Source organism: Megascapheus bottae, chromosome 2 (genome assembly GCF_031878675.1).
Source record: "Megascapheus bottae isolate mThoBot1 chromosome 2, mThoBot2.hap1, whole genome shotgun sequence".
Taxonomy (NCBI): Eukaryota; Metazoa; Chordata; class Mammalia; order Rodentia; family Geomyidae; genus Megascapheus; species Megascapheus bottae.
This window is the reverse complement of record NC_143510.1, coordinates 43,119,547-43,142,047: the sequence shown is the minus strand read 5'-3', so window position 1 is coordinate 43,142,047 and position 22,501 is coordinate 43,119,547. Positions and strand designations below refer to the sequence as shown.

General features: G+C 39.4%; 1 protein-coding gene across 3 annotated transcripts in view; it reads right to left on the bottom strand.

The window, feature by feature from the left end:
- Window positions 1–22,501, bottom strand: part of Tmem117 (transmembrane protein 117) — a 350,457-nt gene that overhangs the window by 281,197 nt on the left and 46,759 nt on the right. For all 3 annotated transcript variants that reach the window (XM_090355491.1, XM_090355483.1, XM_090355499.1), the window contains exon 3: window positions 7,647–7,779. In XM_090355491.1, the coding sequence (XP_090211617.1) occupies window positions 7,647–7,779 (133 nt within the window). The remainder of the gene's footprint in view (window positions 1–7,646; window positions 7,780–22,501) is intronic.

The following is a 22,501-nucleotide window of genomic DNA, read 5'->3' as shown; positions in this document are numbered from 1 at the left end:
TAGGTGCAATACTTCTCACACATTGATACCCCTTCTCATGTTTTTGTCCCCATTTCCTTCCCCCATCCCCTCCCAATCATCTTGTTTTCCCCCTTCCCTTTCCTATTTCAAATAAACAAATCAACATATATACAATATACCAGGTAACAAAATCAGATACAGTCACAATATGAGATTAACCATAAGGGCAAAAAAAGAGAAGAGAAATAACAACACTTTAAGAACAACAATCACACATGATAAGGCTCTTATTTCCATATCCTAGAATTCCTTTCATTTAGTCTCGTCCTATATGACCTTATGTACCTAGGTTTGAGCTATTGTAATCCTCTGCTAGGAGAGTCCTAGGTGTGTACTAATTATTACAAGTGAGGGAAAGCATGGAGCCTATGTTCCATTGGGTCTGACTTACTTAATATGATTTTTTCCAAGTCCTTCCATTTCCTTACAAATGGGGCAATGTTGTTCTTTCTGATGGCAGCATAGAATTCCACTGTATATAAGTACCACATCTTCTTGATCCAATCTTCTACTGAGGGGCATCTGTGTTGGTTCCATATCTTTGCTATGGTAAATCGTGCTGCAGTGAACATCATTGTGCTAATGACTTTAGTATGTCTTTGCTTCTGGACATTTGGGTAAATGGTCATAGGGGAGCTCTATGTTTAGTCTTTTGAGGAATTATCATACTGCTTTCCCAAGTGGTTGAATGACTTTGCACTCCCACTAACAGTGTAGTAGTGATCCCTCCTGGCTGCATCCCCTCCAGCATCTGTTGTTATTAGATTTCTTGATCATGGCCATTCTAACTGGAGTGAGGTGGAATCTCAGCGTTGTTTTGATTTGCATTTCTTTTATGGCCAGAGATGTTGAGCATTTTTTCATGTGTCTATAGGCCATTCTTATTTCTTCTTCAGAGAAGACTCTCTTTAAGTCTTTGGCCCATCTTTTAATGGGATGGTTGTTTCTTTGAAGATTTGCTTTGGAGAGATTCAAATTTTTTTAACTGTAAATATATTTTAGACTTGAGGTCCTTGTCTGTTGTATGGCTAGTGAAGATCTTCTCCCATTCTGTGGGCTTTCTATTTGACTTGCTAGCTATGTCCTTTGCCATACAGAATCTCTGCAGTTTAAGCAGCAACTAGACTTTTTTCACGCTGGTCCTGGAGCTTGAACTCAGGACCTGAGAACCATCCCTAAGCCTTTGTCCTTAAGGCTAGTGCTCTATCACTTGAGCCACAGCACCACTTCTGGCATTTTTGGTGCTTGATTGAAGATAAGAGTCTGGCAGATTTTCCTACCAGGGCTGGCTTTGAAGCACAATCCTGAGATCTCAGCCCCTGAGGAGCTAATATTACAGGGTATGAGCCACCAGTACCTGGCCAGCAATTGACATGGATTGAAGTAAAATACTTGGGGAAGTAAAGCCACTGGCATTTTCCAGGAGCTCCTGGTTGAGTGGTCCTCACCACAATTGCGTTGCATACACTGTGTGCTCCAATTGTGACAGCAGCCATAAGGTGGTTTCTAAACACACCACTGAATACTGGAGAAAACTGAGGCTCAGTAAGTGAAATGTACAGAGTTAAAGGACAACTCTTCTGTGTCTCCTATACACACCTAGAACAAAGCTAGAGGGAACTGAGATCGGGGGTTTTTTTGTTTGGTTTTTTTTTGGGGGGGGGGTTGCCCATCTCAAATTGAAGTTGTTCATCTCAGAAGCAGGCATTTCCTGCAGACAACACTGATGATAATGTGGGGAATAATGATATGAGTGACAATGCTAGAACAACAGCACTTGGCTAAAACGCCAAGCAAACTGTTTGATTGCTCCATGCTATTTTCTCTCAGTTTAAGTGGTAAGATGTGGCACTTATCCAGGTATTCTGTTTCTTGGATGAGAATCTGTAATGTTGTAACCAGCTGATAAAATATTTAATCAAATATTTGTCCAATCAGTACTGATTCTGGACAGGTAATCACATCCTCAGAAAATAACAAGGATACAAGAATGCCGCACTGAATACGTTTTCAAGGATATTTTATTTTATTTTTGTGCCAGTAATGGTTTGAATGCAGGACCTCACACTCTTTGCTTGGCTTTTTCCCCCCACTCAAAACTGGCTTTCTACCACTTGAGCCACAGTTCTGCTTCTGGTTTTTTGCTGGTTAACTGGAGATAAGAGCCTCATAGATTTGTCTGCCAGGAATGCCTGTGAATGATGATCCTCGAGTCTAGCCTCCTGAATAGCTAGGATTACAAGTGTGAACCACTAGTGCTTGGCTCAGTAATACTTTAAAACTTCATCCATCCATACAAATGTGGGATCATTTTTATATGCTATTTGGCCTATGTACTCTCAAAACCAACTAATCTCAAACTGATGGCACTGCAAACAGCCAACTGTAATCTTTTGCTAATTTCTCTGGCTAATTAAGTCACAATTGCCATCTTACCTCTTCCTCCTTTTTTTCTTCCTTCTCACTCCTCCTCCTCCCCCTCTCCCTTTCCCCCTCTCCTTCCTTCCTCTGTGCCACTGTGTCTGCCCCCTTGACCAGATGAAGCCAGACATTACTTTTCCATTCCCATCATCCCCTCTCGGCAGCCTGCTTTGCCCCTTGCTGCAAAGCCTTAGTAATTAATGGTGCTATTATTGTGAATTAGTTGTACAAGCAAGTCAATGTTTAGCCTAATTAAGAGTGAAGCCAACAAATTATTTGAAGCACCACTCTAGCCCAATTTGCATTCAGCCTTATATTAACAGCCCAATGAAGCTTTTTCAGCCACTGGCTAGAGTTCCTTCAGTTTTCACTATAGCTTATAGCTAAACTCCTGAGCCCAGCCCTAACCCCTTTGCCTCAGCACAACTTGAAAGCAACAGCTCCCTATTAACCTATGGAATTAGGAGTGTGCTTTTTTTGTTTGTTGGTTTCTTTGTTTTGTATTCATGCAAGGGCTTGAACTCGGGGCCTGGTTGCCACCCCGTAGCTTTTTTACTCAAAGCTGTTGGTCTACCACTTGAGCCACTCCTCCACTTCTAGCTTTTTGGTGATTAACTGGAGATAAGGAGGCTCATGGACTTTCCCCCCACAGGCTACCTTTGAATCATGATCCTCAGATCTCAACCTCCAGAGCAGGCAGGATTCCAGGGGTGAGGCTCCAACCCCCAGTAATGGGGTGTCTATTTATCTTTAACAACATAATTGAAATCAATACTTTGTACTTCAAGTTTATCCATTTGGGGTACTCAGAAAGCTTATCGTTGAACAGTATTACAGAACCCTTAACATTTCCCAAAATAAATTAAATACTTGTAATAAAAAAAAGGCAGCTGGATAAGGGTGGCTCACAACTATAATCTTAGCTACTCAGGAGGCTGCGATCTGAGGATGGAGGCTTGAAGTCAACCCAAGCAGAAAAGCCAGACAGATTCTTGTCTCCAGTTTACCATGAAAACACTGGAAGTAGAGCTGCGGCTCAAGTGGTAGAGTATTACTCGAACAAAACAGCTAAGGGACAGTGCTTGGGCGCTGAATTGAAGCCCCAGTACTGAAAGAAAGAGAAGTGGGGGGGGGAGAAAAGAGGAGGGGAAAAGTAGGAGAGGAAGGGAAAAGAAGAGAAGGAAAAAGAAGGGAGGGGAGGTGTGGGAAGGGAAGAGAAAAAGAAAGAGAAAGGGAAGAAGGAAGGCATTCCTCCCCAAAGTGCTTATTATACAGATTACTATGTGGATTTCTTCCAAAAGTTCATCAACAGCTAAGCAAATATTTCAACACCAAGTATCAGACACCCAGAAGAGAGAAGATTCACCAAGAGAAAATAGAGTTGAAAACCTGCCCTTTGCTGCCATCAAGTGGCTGTTTTCAGAATATTCCTAGAAACCGCAGTCACAGAGGACTGCCTTGCATTCCCCAGGTTTTCATTCTCCTACATTATACATGTATTCTCCTTTTGGGGCCAGAGGTGATGGGAGAAACCAAAAAGCCTAAAACTAAATGAAAGCTTTATGCTACAGATACTATAAAAATTACATCACTCCGAAAATCTTCAGAAAGACAACTTCAAAAAGTGTTTGAAGTATTCAAAAACTAGAAATCCTATCCGGGCTTAGATGATCTGTTTCATTTCTACTTAGCAAAGGCTTCACCCCAGACTCTGGACCTTCTCTCGCTTCAGCTGTATCAAGTAGAGAATTTCTAAATAAATTGACTTTAAAGTTATTAGTTGAGAACAGGAAGGATCAGAAAATTCATTTTGGATCATTCTGCTAGTACTGAGATTTGAACTCAGAACCTGGCACTGTTCCTTAGCTATTTCACTCAAGGTGGGCATTTTACCACTTGGGCCATATCTCTGCTTCCAGCTTTTTGCCTACTTAACTGGAGGTAAGAATCTCCTGCATCGCTCTGCTCAAGCTGTCTTCAAACCATGATCCTTAGATGTCAGCCTCTTGAGTAGCGAAGATTACAGATTGCACACTCTCCTCAGATCATTTTTAACAAGTTGCAATTTTTAACAAGAATGAGATTACCATGAAGGGAAGTAATTCATGGCCTTTCTTATCTGCATCTTACATTTTCAACGCTTCTCTCCTACATGGAAAGTGTTATTCTAGACACTAGTCAATGCGTCATAACTTTCTAATTTTGATGATAATTGCTTTGCTCTTGTTTTCTCTGAACATTGCCCTTTTTCTCTATCAAGAAAAGAAATGTAGGTCTGGGAGTGTGGCCTAGTGGGAGCACGCTCGACTACCATGCACAAAGTCTTGGGTTCAATTCCCCAGTACCACATATACAGAAAAAGCCAGAAGTGGTGATGTGGCTCAAGTGGCAGAGCACTAGCCTTGAGTAAAAAGAGAAGTGTCCAAGGACAGTGCCCAGGCTCTGAGTTCAAGCAAAGAAAATCTGAGTTCAAGCAAAGAAAATCTAAGCAGACAGTAGAATTAAAGGTAAAGAAACAAAAACTACTTTGTTTTTAATCTAACATTCTTCTTTTTTTACATTTTTGTAAATTCTCTTTAAGTAGTTGTACCAAGAGGCATTAATTCAACATGTTAACTTATGAGTCGAAATGCATCTTGCTCTCTGGAGCCAAAACAATGCAGCCATCCTAACATCTCTCCTTTCTGGTCCCAACATGTGCCTGTACTTGTTTTTTATTCTGTTTTTGTGGTAGGAGCTCACTGTGTAGACTATGCCAGCCTGGAAGTTACCATGCACATATCTCAACCCCCTGAGGGCTAGCTAGGCTTATAGGCCTGTGCCACCATACTTGGCTCTGCCCAGTGTTTTGAGAGTACAAAATCTCCCAGTGAGATGTGTGTGACCTCCCAGTAATTCCACACACCTCCCCTGTCCCTTCTTACCTGCTCTGTGGCTGAGGAATTGTCAGAAGATGCCCTAAATGAAAGCTTTTACCTCATCATTTGAAAAGAGGAAGCGGGCTGGAAACTAGTGGCTCCCGCCTGTAATCCTAGCTACTCAGGAGGCTGAGACCTGGGGATCATGATACAAAGCTAGAATGGCAGCAAAGTCCAGGAGCCGTTTATCTCCAATTACTCAGCAAAAAGCCAGAAGTGAAGGTGTGGCTCATGTAGTAGGGCACTACCTTTGAATGAAAAAGGCTAAGAGAATGGGAAGGCTAAGCTAAAGCAGACCCTGAGTTCGAATCTCAGTATCAGCACATAAAAAAATAAAATATAGACTGAGTATTCATGACATCATTTGGGGTATAAGAAATAATTGTCTCACTGTTTCAATAACTTTATGAAGCCTGAATATTTTATCGCAAATCACACTTTTGTATTTCTAATATAAACAAAAGTATAAACCACTTGAAATTTCTGGCTTTCTCGAGAATCCTTTAATGGTGGAGAACAATAAAATTTTAAGTGAGCTTCTCTCAACATCAAGAAACTATCAAAATAGTAACACACCATTAGAACTGTATGGCAGATTCAGCCAGCTTAATACTCAAAAGATCTCAGCTAGCTTTCTAATGTTAGCAACAATTTCAGTACACGCAAAATGTCTGAGATGGTTTACCACTGTTCCCTGATGCGTTTCTTAATGTTGTACACTAAGCCTATTTCCAACACACTTCTCTTAAAACTTCCAGAAAACAAATCAAGGGGAAATGATACTGAAAGATCCACTTTTGTGTTTTATTAATAATGACCTTCATACTATGGTTAGGTATAAATCAGAAGCCTGCGTTGAATTCTGGGTGGCTGAATACTAAAGTCACCTAGTTAAGAACAATGCGAGTGGTGCCGTTGATAAATCAAATGTTGACATGTTGAATTGAAACACCTTTTTACCATCACTGAAGATAAGGTTAGAAATAAATAAAATTCTTTAGTATTTTTAGTGATTCATTTGTTATAAAGATGTCTCTGTCAAGAGTCTATTTTTTTTTAGTGCTATCAAGCCCAGGATACTAGTAGGTAGCTGCAACCTCAGCATGGGTGGCCAAGTAACTGAGGCAGGAGCATGGAGGGTCCTCAGGTCAAGGCCAGTCCAGGTGGCATAGGAAGACCTGCCTCAAAAAGCCAGAGGAAACATAAAGGCTACTACTACTGGACACGGTATTTAAGCAGTCGTTACCAAACAATGAAATAACAAATCTGAAGACCTTCATCATGGCTCCAAATTAGAAGAATATAATCAAGTTAGGAAGTTTCTGAGTCTTCCCACCTACCGTGTCATTATAATAATTAGTATCAGCCTTTTAAAAGTCTTAGAAAGGTCTTTTAAAATAAGGAACAATCAGGCGCCACTGGCTCATGCCTGTGATCCTAGTTATTCAGGAGGCTGAGCTTTAAAGGGAGTGATTACAAGCCAGCTTGGGCAGAAACGTCTGTGAGGTTCCTTTTTTAATTCTTATTTCTACTTCTTGGAGCTCATTTCAAAAGTATTATTTTATATAATCAAACCCACATAACTATTGAGCTGTTGTGATCTGCTCCTATGAATGTACTCCTTTGGTTTCATTGTGAATGTCTAGAGACCTGTGTAATTAATCATGTCCATAGATAGATAGATAGATAGATAGATAGATAGATAGATAGATAGATAGACAGATAGATAGATGGATAGATAGATCCATCCACATAGTGTGCTCACACACATTTATAAACACATTTTACATTCTAGTTACCACAAATGAGGAAAACAGTGCAACTTATGTTTGGGTCTGGTTTACTTTGCCTAATATAATTTTTTCCTAAGTCTTCCCATTTCCTTACAAATGGTGCAATATCATTCTTTCTGATAAAAGAGTAGACTTGCATCATGAGACTCTTGTCTCCAATTACCCATCAACATAAAAATGGCTCAAGAGGTAAGAGTGCCAGCTTTGAATGAAGAAAGCGATAAGGGGACAATGTCCAGGCCCTGAATATTCAAGTCCCAGCAGAATATATATATATATATATATATGTATGTGTATATAGGGAGAGAGAGTCAGAATTTCGTGTTAAAAAAACATGTATGCATTGAAATTAGAAAGATTCTCAATGAATTAACTATAGGGTAGAATATTTGCAAAGGAAATTTAATCTAGTGCAAACTTAAAGACTTTTAGTGGAATCCCAAGACATCCAAACACGGCCCACAGCAGCACAGACAAGGGAAGGGCGACCTACCCCATGTTGCCGTCCATCAGGAGAATGGTGTTGTAGACGTGAGAGAATATGAACAGAAAGAGAATCGTGCTGAAGAACATTGTCATCCACGACCCGTGATCCTCTCGAAACATTTTCAACCGGAGCAACTGACCTGAAATCGAAATGAGGAATCAATGTAAAAGGCAAATCCAAATTTCTGCACACCATGCTTTCAGTTCAGCGAATTTCTATTTGTTGCCCTGTTATTCTCAAGTCATGGCTGTAAGACTTCCTGATGGGTGAAACCATTATTTACTGGCTTCTTTTGTTCCTCTGCAAATATATGATCATAAATAAAATTTAAAACCACATCTCATCCTAGAGAAAATAGGAATAGTGAGCAAGTTTGGTATCCAACAATGGTTCGGTATGAAGGCATGAAATAAATATGAAGTAGAAGACTTGTTATGCCCCACTTCTACATGCATTTTGCATTCACACTGAAACTACTCAAAACAATTACTAAAAAAAAATTACAAAAACAATTACAAAAAAAGCTACACAAAGGGCTGGGAGATTGGCCTAGTGGTAGAGTGCTTGCCTAGCATGCACGAAGACCCAGGTTCAATTCCTCAGTACCACATAGAAAAAAGCCGGAAGTGGTACTAAGGCTCAAGTGGTAGAGCTCTGGCCTTGAGAAAGCCCAAGGACAGTGCTCAGACCCTGAGCTCAAGCCCAGGACTGGCAAAAAAAAAAAAGCTACACAAAGTCCATATAGAGACCTTTGCTGCTAAGAATCCATTTTAAAAGTTTGTACGTTATTATCTTTCAATAGTTGAACAAATGGGCTTCAACTCAACATGTCAGTTGTGAGTAGAGTACATCTTAATGAATGTCACTCCTCCCCACTCTCCCCACCCCGCCCTTCCCCCCAAGTTACCTGCTTCCATTTTCACATACATATCAACATTGACTATTATGATTCCATATGAACTGGGTATCAAGCTAGCAGAAATACTGCGCTAGCTAAAATGGTAGATAGAGCAAAGCAAAACAAAAACAATGGCAGCCTGATTCCCTCGCATGGTTTCCTGGACTGTTCAAGATGGGTAAATATGAACGTCAGGGCAATGTGACTGCTCACTGAAAGGAAGATGTGGAAAATGCTACCGGCACAAATTACACTAGCGTGGAAAATGCCAAGACTGGAGAATTCACTGATTGATTCAATGATTCTGGCAAGCCAGGGATTTTCAAGCCTCACACAGCACATTGACTGTAATATTAGACCAAATAGATTACAAGTACAGAATGCTTCTAAGTATGACATAAATACCTTTAAAGCAAACTACAAAGAATAAATATATTCATTAAATAAGTATTAACTTGAGCACTGGTGGCTCATGCCTGTAATCCTAGCTACTCAGATCTGAGGCTCACGGTTCAAAGCCGTTCTGGGCAGGAAAGTCCATGAGACTCTTATCTGCAATGAAAGACCAGAAAACTGGAAGTGGCACTGTGGCTCAAAGTGGTAAAGCATTGGCTTTGAGCAAAAGAGCTCAGGGATAGCACTTAGACCTTGAGTTCAAGCCCCATGACCAGCATACAGACATAGCACACATACATACAAACACAACATACATGCATGAATACATTGAATACATGCGTACATTAATATTACACCAATATTTCATGTGTTCGTATTTTATATGCCTAAGAGGATGTTGTAGGTATCAAAGACACAGCCTTATGCAAAGAGAAGATGAAGAAAAGTCAATCATACTTGGGTCTTTAATGGAAATATGACCTTAGTTTAGACTCAAGGCCTTTAGAGTCTTCATATCTGTTCAGGTTCCATTTTCTCATATATTTAATTCAGATGTATTTAATTCATAAGATGAGTTAAAGGCATGATGCATTTAATTCCCGGTTCCTAAGTACCACAGGAACTGTCAATTACTTTTTTAAATATTTAAATATGCATTTTGTCAACATAAGCAAAACAGTAATAAGCATCCAATATTAATGCTAATAACTTGAGTGCTTTGCTAACAAAACAATGTGGATTAATTGTACCCTGGTTGAATGAACACAACGTTAGTACAAAAGACAAGTATGACACCATCATTTGTGCTGTCATTGCAAAACTCCTCTGGCACTAATTTCAGCCATTAGAGTCAACAGAACACAATGGCGGGTTAACGTGGCTTGAAATTCACTGAAAGGGTGACAGTGTGTGGGCATGACACAATTGTTGAGTCAAATGACACTATTAATAGTTTCCATAAGCCCTTCAGGGTTAAGTCGGTGTGTGACCCCATCTGATGTAAGAACGAGCTGAAGGTCGCTGTCATTAGCTGTGTACTTTGACAAACCAAGAACCATGGGGCTACCTGAGGATGCCACATGAAATCGCAGCATTTCTGCCTTGAAAGACAAATTTGGAACAGTTATGGTTATTATTCTGCCATAATTACTAATGGTAACCCCCCCTTCATGTGTGTGTGTGTGTGTGTGTGTGTGTGTGTGTGTGTGTGTGTGTGTATGCCAGTCCTGGGGCTTGAATTCAGGCTTTGGATACTGTCCCTTAGCTGTATTTCTCAAGGTTGGCACTTGAGCACTTAAGCCATACCTCCCTTTTTCACTTCTTAGTGGTTAATTGAATATAAGAGTCTCAAACTTTCCTGTCTAAGTCGGCTTGGAACCAGGATCTTCATATCTCAGCCTCCTGAGTAGCTAGGATAATAGGTATGAGCTACCAGTGCCAACCTATATTTAACATTTTAGAAAGTAGGACTTGACTAAACATAAGCCGCTCTCTCTATGGCTAGACCAAGAAGATAAAAGAGAAAGTGGAATTGGATCATAGCATTTGAAGATTAATTGAAATTTACTTCCACCCCAACTAAAATAAACAGATAACATCTTCATCACAAATCTGTGCAAATTTATAGTATTAGCAGAACAACTTGTCCTCCTAAAGTTTGCTAATTAAAATATCAAGACATAATAAGCATAAGAAAAGTAAGAGAAGTGGAGTGAGGAATATTAATTCAGTGGCAGACTTATTCTTGACATATGTAAGACCCTAGGTTCAATTACCAGAATATACACACAAAAAAACCCACAAAGCTAAATGAGAGATTATCTCATTGTTTCAGTATTAACAAATATAATGAGCTAACAAATACACCAGTAAATCATTAGGAAGGAAAATGCTCTAGGTAGACAAAGATAGCTTTATGTAATAGGTGTAAGGTTATAACACTTCTGCTTCTATTCCATTAAACATTAATACGAAATGCTTTTATCTCCCTGTGCAAAGAGAATTTTAAAATATGGCATAGTCATCACTCCTTATTAAAAGTCAGAGTTTACTCAGAACATGTTTTTAGTCATCGAACTTCACAGAAAACTCAGAACATTGAGTGCTGAAACACAATTTCATATAACACTAGAAATGACAATGTGAAATTCAAAAGAGGTTTCAGAAGGAAAAGAGAATGAGAACATGGTTACAAACTCTGCAAAAATGATTGCTCTCTCTGACCTTGAGAGTGCCAATTTCATTAAGGTAGAATTGTGTTCAGGTAGAATTCTGATAAAATATAAATCTCCCACAGGCCGGGAGTTTTGCCTAGTGGTAGAGTGCTTACTTAGCACGTACAAAGACCTGGGTTAGATTCCTCGGTACCACATACATAGAAAAAAAACGCTAGAAGTGGTGCTGTGGCTCAAGGGTAGAGCTCTAGCCTTGAGCGAAGTTCAAGGACAGTGCTCAGGCTCTGAGTTCAAGCCCTACAACTGGCAGAATAAAAAAAGAAAAAATATATAAATCTCCCAGATAAATATATTGCCTTTAGATTACTAAAATCAAAATAAACCCTGCATTGTTTGGAAAGCGTTCAAATATTATACTTTACCATTATAATTGGACTCTTTCCATTAAACTATTCTGGTTTAACTAACTTAAATTGTTTATTAATTGCTAACAGAAAAAATAATCTCCATGAGAGAATCAAAGTATCAAGTTTTTATTGCCTTTTTTTTGGGGGGGGGGGGTCAGGCTTGAACTCTGGGCCTGGTGGCTCATGCCTGTAATCTTAGCTACTCAGGAGGCTGAGATCTGAGGATCCCAGTTTAAAGCCGGCCTGGTACTAAAGCCCATGAGATTCCTACCTCCAATTAACCACCAGAAAACCGGAAGTGGCACTGTGGCTCATGTGGCAGAATGCTAGCCTTGAGCTGAAGAACTCAGAGAGAGTGCCCAAGCCCAAAGTTCAAGCCCCATGACCCACAAAACAATTAACCAACAAGAAAACTAGTCATGGAAGAAGAAGAATGTTGAATCCACATTACTTCCTAGCCTGAAGCCTAAGATAAAATTTTGGAGCATACTTGTTTCTACGTACGAAATGAATCCGACAAAACCAATTCACTCTTTATTTTATAGATACATATTAGGTACAATCATATAAAATAACATTATAAAGGTCTAACCCCACTAAATACCAGCAATTTTATATTGTTCAAATTCAGAAAGTATAAAAAAATACCTTAGATTCCATGCATATATTACTGTATGGATACAGAGCTTGAAGTCAGGGCCTCCAGCTCTCAAATATTTCATCCATGGCTGGCACTCCACCACTTCAGCTATGCCTACATTTTTTTCCTGGTTAATTAGAAATAGAAGTCTCTCAGACTTTACCCAGGCTGGTTTCAAATCCAGATCCTCAGAGTTTAGCCTCCAGAGCCACAAAGCCTAACCTAAAATAATCATTTTGAAACCAGGATTATTTCAATATTTAATTAGCAAAACTTTTCTCAAATGGAGGGAGGGAGGGTGAAAAAATGCTGTCGTGTTGAATATACTTCATGTAAAAATTGAGCTACATGACTTGAGGACAGGGATGGGAGGGGAGCCGTAGAGAAGGATGGGAGGTATGACAATCTCCATACATTGTTTATCTTGTCATCATGATACAGGTTATCCATATAACCTGACCTCTCCAATTAAAACTTTTTTTTTGCCAGTCATGGGGCTTAAACTCATGGGCCTGAGCACTGTCCTTAGGCTTTCTCAAGGCTAGTACTCAGCTACTTGAGCCACAGCATCACTTCTGGCTTTTTCTATGCATATGGTACCGAGAAATTGAACCCAGGTCTTCATGCGTTCTAGGCAAGCACTCTATCACTATGCAAAACTCCCGGCCCCTGGAATTAAAACTTCCTTGTAAAACTACTTAATAAAATAATTCCTTTAAAAAAACTAAAATTAAATTTAAAAAATAATTTTTTATTCTACTCTTCTGATCAAGCAAAAGGAAAGAATATTTTTTGCAGAGGTGGTAATTACAAAAAAAATCTGTATTTCGAAATAGTCAAAACGATCACACAAAAAGTTCAAGGCAGTCAGGCAATGGGATAGCTCTATGCCTATACTCCTAGTTATTCAATTGGCTGAGAGCTGAGGATCCAGGTTCAAAACCAGCCTGTGCAGGAAAATCTATGAGATTCCAATTAACCAGGGGAAAAAAGCAGGAGAGATGATGTGAGTGGTAGAGGGTCAGTCTGAAGTGAAAAAGCTAAGTTAAACCATGAAACCTGGAGTTCAAGTCCCAGTACTGGTACCAAAAACATATATGCATACATACATACATACATACATACACACATACACACATACACACATACATACATACAAGCTCTGGGGTTTTGTTCTGGGATGCATTTAAATTACTTGAGGACTCCTCCTATTAAGTCATCTCTAAAGCTTTGTGAGACATGAAGATCAGAGAATCCTAGGATGGATGTGGTCCCATCATCTTTCTGACAGCTCTACCTGACACACCAGGAAAGTTGAGCTTTTTGGACAAAGGATCACAATCCTTTGTCCTGCGTGAGTTTCAAGGGTGTTTCTTGGTGCTTCTTTGGAGAGGTCTTTAGCCAGTGTTTGGTGGGTTTTGGACATATCTGTGTAGATCATTATTCTGTTGAAGTCATGAGAGCGAGAAAGCTGCAAGCTGAACACTGGTGGCTGACGCCTGTAATCCCAGTTACTCAGGAGGCTGAGATCTGAGGATCAAGGTTCAAAGCCAACCCAGGCACAAAAGGACCTGAGACTTATCGCCAATGAACCTCTAGAAAATGGAAAATGGGGCTTGACTCAATGGTAGGGCGGTAACCTTGAGCTGAAGAGTTCAGGGACAGTGCCCAGGCCGATTTCAAGCCCCATGACCCACAATAAATAAATAAATAAATAAATAAATAAATAAATAAATAAAAAAGAAAGAAAGAAAGAAAGAAAGAAAAAAGCTCAGGGACAGCACTAAGGCCCTGCGTTCAGGCCCCAATACTGATGCACATGAGTGTACACACACACACACACACACACACACACACACACACAGAGTGTGAAAGCTGTAGATCTCTAGATTAAATAACCTTCTCTGTGGTCTTCTCTCCTATCTGCTGTTCTCCTCTACGAGTTCTACCTTTCTTTGCCTTGTCCCACAAACAAACCTCTGCTTCTTCAGCTCATGGAGAACCTTGATCTCTGTATGGAAGCCAGGGCGATGCTCCAAGCAGTAGGTTGTAGTAATTACAGGGCTCACTTATCTCAAATGACAAAAGAGCTTAAAATCAGACAGTAAAGAGAGGCTACTTGGAAGAGACAATAATTATGTTGATAAAAGTCTTCCCAGGAAGAAATAATGATTCTCACAGGACAGCCCTTCAAGGTGCTGATAGGAAATTACCATCAGCCTAGAACTGCAAACCCAGCAAAATTATCCATTGTTATGAAAATAGATGCTTAGAAGCATTGAGAAGCAGCCAAGGCATAAAGTGCCAAAGACTTCAATAAAATGTGTAGTGAAGAGGCCCACATACTACAGCTTCTTCTCTTAGGAGCTTTGCTGAGGTTCACTGTTATGTAGAGACCATATGGAAAAATATAGTCCAGGTTGTGAAATACTGTACTAAGTCAAGTACAAAAACAAAATTGAAATCCAAGGCTCCATATGCAATAAAGACATATAGGACCAAACCCCTGGCCGGACAGAGGTGGGGCTGGTGGAAAGAAAGAAAGGAAGAAAATTATTCAAAGGCTCACACCTGTAATTCTAGCTACTCAGAAGGCTGAGATCTGAGAATCACAGTTCAAAGCCAGGATGGGTATGAAAATCTATGAGGCTCTCATGTCCAGTTAATTAACAAGCCCCATACTGGAAGTAGAACTATGATTCAATTGGTAAAGCATCAGCCTTGAGAAAAAGAAAAAAAAAAAAAGAAGCTAAGGGACAGCACCCCTGTCCCTGAGTTCAAGCCCAGGACAAGTACAAAATAAAACAAAACAGAAAGATGGCTCTACTCAGGCTTATTACAGTGACAGCATCATCATGGGAGACTTTTTTAAGCCCATCACAATGGTTGTTCCTATGTTAAGCCTCTGGACTTGGGGTAAACTTATGATACAGTGATACATAATTTTATTTGTTCCATAATTATTTTGAAAACTAGTAAGCATCTAAAGCACGGAAATGATGGCAATGTAGTAAGATTCATGATATTTATGACGAGAGACTGGAGACTACAAAATAGAATTGCGTCTAAATTTCATTGTGGTGAATGATTATCTTACCATAAGAAAATGTGACATTATGAGCCATAACACTTTTATGAAAATAGCCTTCAGAGCATGCAAGCCTTAAAATAATTAAATAATTGCAAAGGTCAACTTTTATGTACTAAATGTCACTATTGACATCTTTTTATCTCTGCTGCAATTCTCAGAATATGTTGTATTTTTTTTATCAGACTCTATATCCTCTTAGTCAGGTTGTTGATGTCTGTGTTAACAATAAAATAATAGACCCAGGGAGTTAGTTTATATGATAGGTATCTTTGCAAATGGAATAAAAATGCAGAGCATTCTAAGTTAAGAATTCAGAGTTATTTCAGCTACAAGCAGTACTGATTCCAATACTCAACTGTGGGTTTTGTGCTACTACTGGGTCTTGAACTTAGGGCATGTTGTCCTTGCATACCTTTTGCCTCCACTGTCAGATTTTTACTGGTTATTTGGAGATAATTGACTTTAAACCTTGATCCTCAGATCTCAATAGCCTGAATATCTAGGATTACAGGTGTGAGCCTTTGCTTGTGGCTCAATGATATTCAAGTTTTGCCTACTGAGATTTGTAACTTGTCTTATATATAAAGATAATAAATCAGCAAAACAACTCAGGGAAACCTACAATACTGTGAAAAACTAGCAAATGATATTCACAAGACAGCAGTATTCTTTTGCCAGTCCTGGGACTTGAACTCGGGGCCTGAGCACTGTCCTTGGGCTTTTTTCTCAAGGCTAGTGCTCTACCACTTGAGTCACAGCACCACTTCCAGCTTTTCTATGTACATGGTACCAAGGAATCGAATCCAGGTCTTTATGCATGCTAGATAAGCACTCTATCATTAGGCCAAACTCCCAGCCCCAGAAGTAAATTTTTTCAATACTAAGATCCTCAGTACCATTTTTGCTTGAAATCTTATTTCTTCCAAATCTACTACCTTCTTTTCCTCTTATTTAATGGATATGCATATAGTGATACTGTGTTCCAGGTTTTGGATTTTTTTATGAAACACATAACTTATTTAATTTAATTTATTTAATAATTTATTTAGATACAATTCTAAAATCTGATGGTTGTTACTTAATACCTATTGGGAATTAAACTTCACAAATATCTCCTGAACTTCACAAATACCTCTATGAAGTAAATGTTGTTGAATAATGCTGACATACATTTCTTTTTCTGTATATGTGAGAACATGAAAAATCTGTGGATATTTGTATATTCCTCAATATTTTCAAGGACAAAAACTATCTCTCCTAATGAAATTGATTATTTTTTAGTCCATTCACTGAAATTATGACAGAAAGGTATCCTACCAGGTGTCCTTTCATTAATAAAGTAGGCAAACCTCTAACTTCAAAAAGATTAGTAAGAAAAGTTTTCCCAATAGACTCTAACTTGAGGGTTGGGAGCATAGCCTAGTGGTAGAATGCTTGCCTAGAATGCACAAAGCCCTGAGTTTCATTCCTCAGTACCACATACACAGAAAAAGCCTGAATGGGTACTATGGTGCAAGTGCTAGAGCACTAGCCTTCAGAAAGACCAAAGACAGAGCCCTGAGTCCAAGCCCCAGGACTTGAAAAAAAAAAAAAACAGAATCTAACTTGAATCCATATTGTATAAGTCTTAGAAATGCCTGGGGGAAATACATAACTTCAGATGAGCCTGCAGTGAAGAATATTGCTATTATAACAGACTAAATGCTTCTGTGATTTATTATTACTACATAAAGCAAACTGTGATAACCACTATACACACACAGTAAGACCAGTGTCATATTTATGAAGTCTATAACACATGACCAGAAACCATGAGGTTTACACACCTACTATATAAATATCATTTTTGTAAATACTATTATTGTTATGATAATGGTGATAGACAGAAGGGGTTTACAGTTTTATAAGTCAGGTAAAGAGCACATTTCTTTTTGGACAATGTTACTCCTTCTCTCAAATCTCTCCCAGTTTTTCCCTCCAATCCTCTCCCACAGGTTATATACTTCATTTTCTACATAATGTCCTGTGACACTGCTACATTTGTACAACCTTTGTCCCTCCATTTCTGTGCCCTCCCAAAGACAGATAAATGAACTAACAAGACAAAAAAAAATAACAAAGGAAAAACCCTCCCATTTCCATTTTCTGGTGTTCATTTTGATAAATATTATTTTATATGGTCAATGGCACAAAGGCAATATGTTCCTTCTCTAAGAATATACTCCTTTGATCTCACTGTGTGTGAATGCCTAGATTCTGAATAATTTATCATGTACCAGTGTATTTTAGAACTGGCTTCTGCATATAAGAGAAAATACATGTCATTTGTCTCTCTGAACTCATCTTACTTCACTTTGTGTGATTTGTTCTAGGTCCATCCATGTTTCTGGAAATGACATAATATGTCATTTCACTGGGCAAAATTCCATTGTGTACAGTTACCACATTTTTTGGATCCACTCATTTATTTTCGGGTATCTAGGCTGTTTCTATAACTTGTCTATCATGCATAGTGCAGCATGAAGATGGATGCACAAGTGTCGTTACTATATCCTGGCTTGTGATGTCATGGGTCAATGCCCAGGAGTATGTTATGATTGATAGGGAAGATTTATGTTTAGTGCAGAAGAATCATTTCTGAGGCTGGGTGCTCACACCTATGATCCTAGCTACTCAGGAGGGTGAGATCTGAGGATCCCAATTTGAAGCCAGCCCAGACAGGAAAATCCATGAGACTGTATCTTCAATGAATCACCAGAAAGGAAAGTCAGAAGCGGAGCTGTGGCTCATGCAGTAGAGCACAAAATAGCTCAGGGACAGTGCCCATGCTCTGAGTTCAATCCCTAGTACCAGTATACACACACACACACACACACACACACACACACACACACACACACACACGCACACAGAGTTAGATTTGACAATATACTAATTCCAAATCTGATAGCATTTCCTCCTTCCAGTATCAAGAGGCCATCATCATAGCTGTCTTGTTTTTAGTATGTCTAAACTGAAACAAAGAAGACAATGATAATAATCAACTTTTACAAATAATTGTGTATTATTACAAGAACCTATTGCATACATTTTCCTATCTAATGAGAGAGAGAGAGAGAAAGAGAGAGAGAAAGAGAGAGAGAGAGAATGTTATAAAATACAACTGACTCACTGTTGTCTAATTTCCTAGACCTATTTGCACAGAGATTTGGTTTGAAGAAAGAAACTTTCAGGGGTACACCTAAGGCTTTGGGAAGAAAGATCACCTACGAGAGTGGACATGGAGGCCAAAGCAAGGGGAGGGAAAGTAGAAAGTCAATGAATCAGCATTGCTTCAATGTGTGTGGAGACTGAAGTTAACTGCACTTACCAATACCAAATCACTCCTTCCCCCAGGGGCCTTGACATTTACTTGGAGAAGTGATATTCACAGAAAGAAAAGGCAAATAACATTAAAAACAAAATGTAATTACACTTGCTCATGTTCACTGATGCACAATTCATCATAGCCAAGCTATAGAAAGAGCCCAATTCCCTACAATGAATGAACAAATTAGATGAATGTTAGATAGATGAGAGAGACAGGGAGAGAGAGAGAGAGATGAGAGATAGAAAAAGACAGACAGACAGAAAGATAGACAGATGTATAGATGGATGGATGGGACAAATAATAGATAATAAGATAGACAGGAGATAAAGACTGAATTTTATTCATCTATTGAGAAGAATAATATATCAGTCTCAAGAAAATTGATAGATATGAACATTTTAGGTTGGGTGAAGTAACTCAGGCTCTGAGAAACAAAACGCACATGTTTTCTCTCATGTATGGAAGTTAGACCCAAATTACAAAAATGTGTGAAAACATATACAGGTTCACAGGCATAGAAACACAATCCAACTGAGTAAAATGTGATGTTTGCAGGGGTGGATTTCTATGGTTATACTTATTTGAACAATGAACAATGTAACAAAATGTTGTTTAGTCTGGGGGTGAGTGGAATATAAGGGGAGAGTAGTGAAGGAATGGAGGGGGGGAGAATGCAGTCATTAAACTCAGTGCACATGGCAGCAGGTGACTTCAGGGGAGGGGTGGGGTTGGGAGAGATGGGGAGGATGATGGATGGCTGATGTTGGTCAAGATGCACTGTGCTCATAAACTCACTGTGGAATTGTATATATATTGAGTATAATAAAAATAAATTCAGCAAATATGAATATTTAACAACTGAGTTGGTTCGGGCCTGTATAATATATAGGAATACAGAAGGAAAGGAATACAGAGAGAAGAGATGATGGAAAAGATAAAACATGTATTTACCTATTCCTTCTTACCAAGGCTATTGGTAAATGTTTCATTGATATTTTTGAAGTAATTAGGGTAGACATAGCTAGAAACAAACACATAAACAGAAATAATTCAGTGCCACTGGGGGTGGGGAGGGAGAATACAATAGAATGCAAATGAGGAAAGAGCACATTAAAAGAGCATCAATAAAGCAATGAAAACTCTTTTAAATCAATGCCTTATGCCTGTATTTCCTAGCTATGCAGGAAGCTGAGATCTGAAGATTGTGATGTAGAGCCAACCCAGAAAAGTCTATGAGATTCCTACCTCTAATTGATCACCAAAAAGGAGGAGGTGAAAGTGTGACACAAGTGATAGAGCAGCAGCCAGTCTTGAAGAAGAAAGCCAAGTGAGAGTATGAGGTGCTGGCTTCAAGCTCCAGAACCAGCACACACGGGAAAAATAACAAACAGGGGCCTTGGGGTTCAGAGACAGGAGGCAGACTGTGGTCCTCTTGGCCAAGACCTCAAGTATATGGAGGAGTTGTTTTACTTGATTTCTCACAGAAAGAATAACTGATTCCAAGCACATAAGATCTGCTCCCAGAATGACACACTAAAAGACAAATTTAAACCTGGGCCCAAGTGGCTTACACCTGTAATTCTAGCTGCGACCTGAAAGATCATAGTTCAAAGTCTGTGAGATTTAATATATAATTAATCAGCAAAAATATGGAAGTGTAGGAGTGGCTCAAGTGACTCTGAAGGACACCACTCAGACTTTGAGTTCAAGCTCCAGTATTCACAAAAAACAGAAGATGAAAGAAGAGAGAAGAAAAAGAAGAAGAGGAAGAAAATAAGGAGGGGGGGAAGAAGAAAGGGGGAAAGAAGGAGGGAAAGAAGGAAGGAAGGAAGGAAGGAAGGAAGGAAGGAAGGAAGGAAGGAAGGAAGGAAGGAAGGAAGGGAAGGGAAGGAAGGCAGGTAAGCTAGCTCTATCATGAGTGATATAAGGGAACTCTGAGGACAGCATGCTAAGTGAACTAATCTAGAAATAAAAGGAGAATTGCTTCATGGCTCCACTTACATGGGGTTTATCCCGGTGCCAGTGGCTCGCACCTTCGCTCCTAGCTTCTCAAGAGGCTGACATAGGGAGACCATGATTTGAGGCCATCTTGATGAGAAAAGCCCATAAGAGTCTCACCTCCACTTAACCCGCAAAAAGCTGAAAGTATTGCTCAAGTGATAGAGAACTGACCTTGAGCTAAAAAGCCAATCAAGAGCACAAGACCTTGTCCCAGTACTGACAGAAAGGAAAGGACAGGAAAGGAGAGGGGAGGGGAGGGGAGGGGAGGAGAGGGGAGGGGAGGAAAGGAATGGAGAGGAGAGGAGAGGGGAGGAGAGGAGCGGAGAGCAAAGGAAAGGAAAGAAGAGGTGAGGGGAGAGGTGAGGAGGGGTGGGGGAGGGGAGGAGAAAAGGGAAAAGGTAAAGGAAAGGGAAAAGGAAAGGAAAGGAAAGCAAAAAGGAGAAAGCAAAGGAGGCAACAAAAAGTGTTAATAAGCATTCATCTTAAATAATCATTAATATTTACCCAAAAAAGTACCTTCTAATTAGCTAATCAGCTACAAGCAATTGCAAGCTGTCCAAAAAGATTATCCTGGTGAAGCAATATTTTCTTTAAGGCAGTGATTAATTCTTGGACAAGATTGGCACTGAAAAACTTGACTGTTGACCTTGGTAAGAACTTGCTAACAAGTTCAAAAGGAAAAAGGGGGAAAAGTGTTCAAAAAAATCTCTGCATCAGCTGTTCTAAAATTGGAACCAAAATTACAGTTGCTGACAACATAAAAACAACCATCAACTTTAATCGGAAAGACCAGATGGTACCAATATGCAGAAAAGGGGCACTGTCATTAACTGTATAGAGGGAAAAAAAATAAATCATCCAGGTAAGGACAGAAAAAAAAATGTCTCCTTGGAACAATAGTGTCATCAAACAACTGGAGAGTGGCTCATACATGTCATCTGAGCTACTCAGGAGGCTGAGATCGAAGGACTGCAATTCAAAGCCAGTCCATGACACTCTTATCTCTAATTAACCACCAGAAAACCAAAAGTGGCATCCTAGTACTGGCATGCACACACACGCACACACACACACACACACACACACACGTTTCAAACAAAATGTAAAATTAGATGTAAAGACAATAATTGCTTTAAAACTCCAGGTAAAACTTACAAACACCTTGATTTTATTTTACCCAAGAATTTTACAAACAATAATCTGTTATGAGATGATTATTATAAATTACTGTTTCTCGTGTATAATACACAAGGAGTAAGAATGAGGATGCCAAGAGAGAAAACTGAGGCTTAATAATCTGGTTTAGCCAGTACCCATGAGAGTGACAAAGGGCCATTTCCGTAATTTCACCTGACCTCTGGATCCTCATGTAACATTAAGGTATTTGCTTCATAGGATCATTGCAAGGATTACAGTGCTTCTGGGTCTAAATGGCGAATATTGAAATGTTTCAATACAATTTCAAAGGAGACATACGAAGGAACAGGGCTTGGGTATTTCACCTTACCCTTTCCACTCAATGTGACACTGCATCACTTGAACCACAGTTCCATTTACAGCTTAAAAAAAAAAAAACTGGAAGAACAAAGGACCTAAATTGGTGGTTAAGGCAATGTTAAGGTATTGCTTTGGGAACAGAGTTGGATAGTTTTTTCTTCTTCTGATAGGTTTAGTCTGAGGGAGATGGAAGTCAGGCATGCTGGAAAGACATATTATGGAAAACAAGCAGTGGATACAAAAAGAATTGGTCAGTCTGGTACCTGTACCTCATGCCTGTCCTCCTAGATTCTCAGGAAGATGAGATTGGAAGATCATAATTCAAAGCCAGTCCAGGCAGGAATGTCCATGACAATCTTAGCTCCAGTAACCACCACCGCTCCAGGA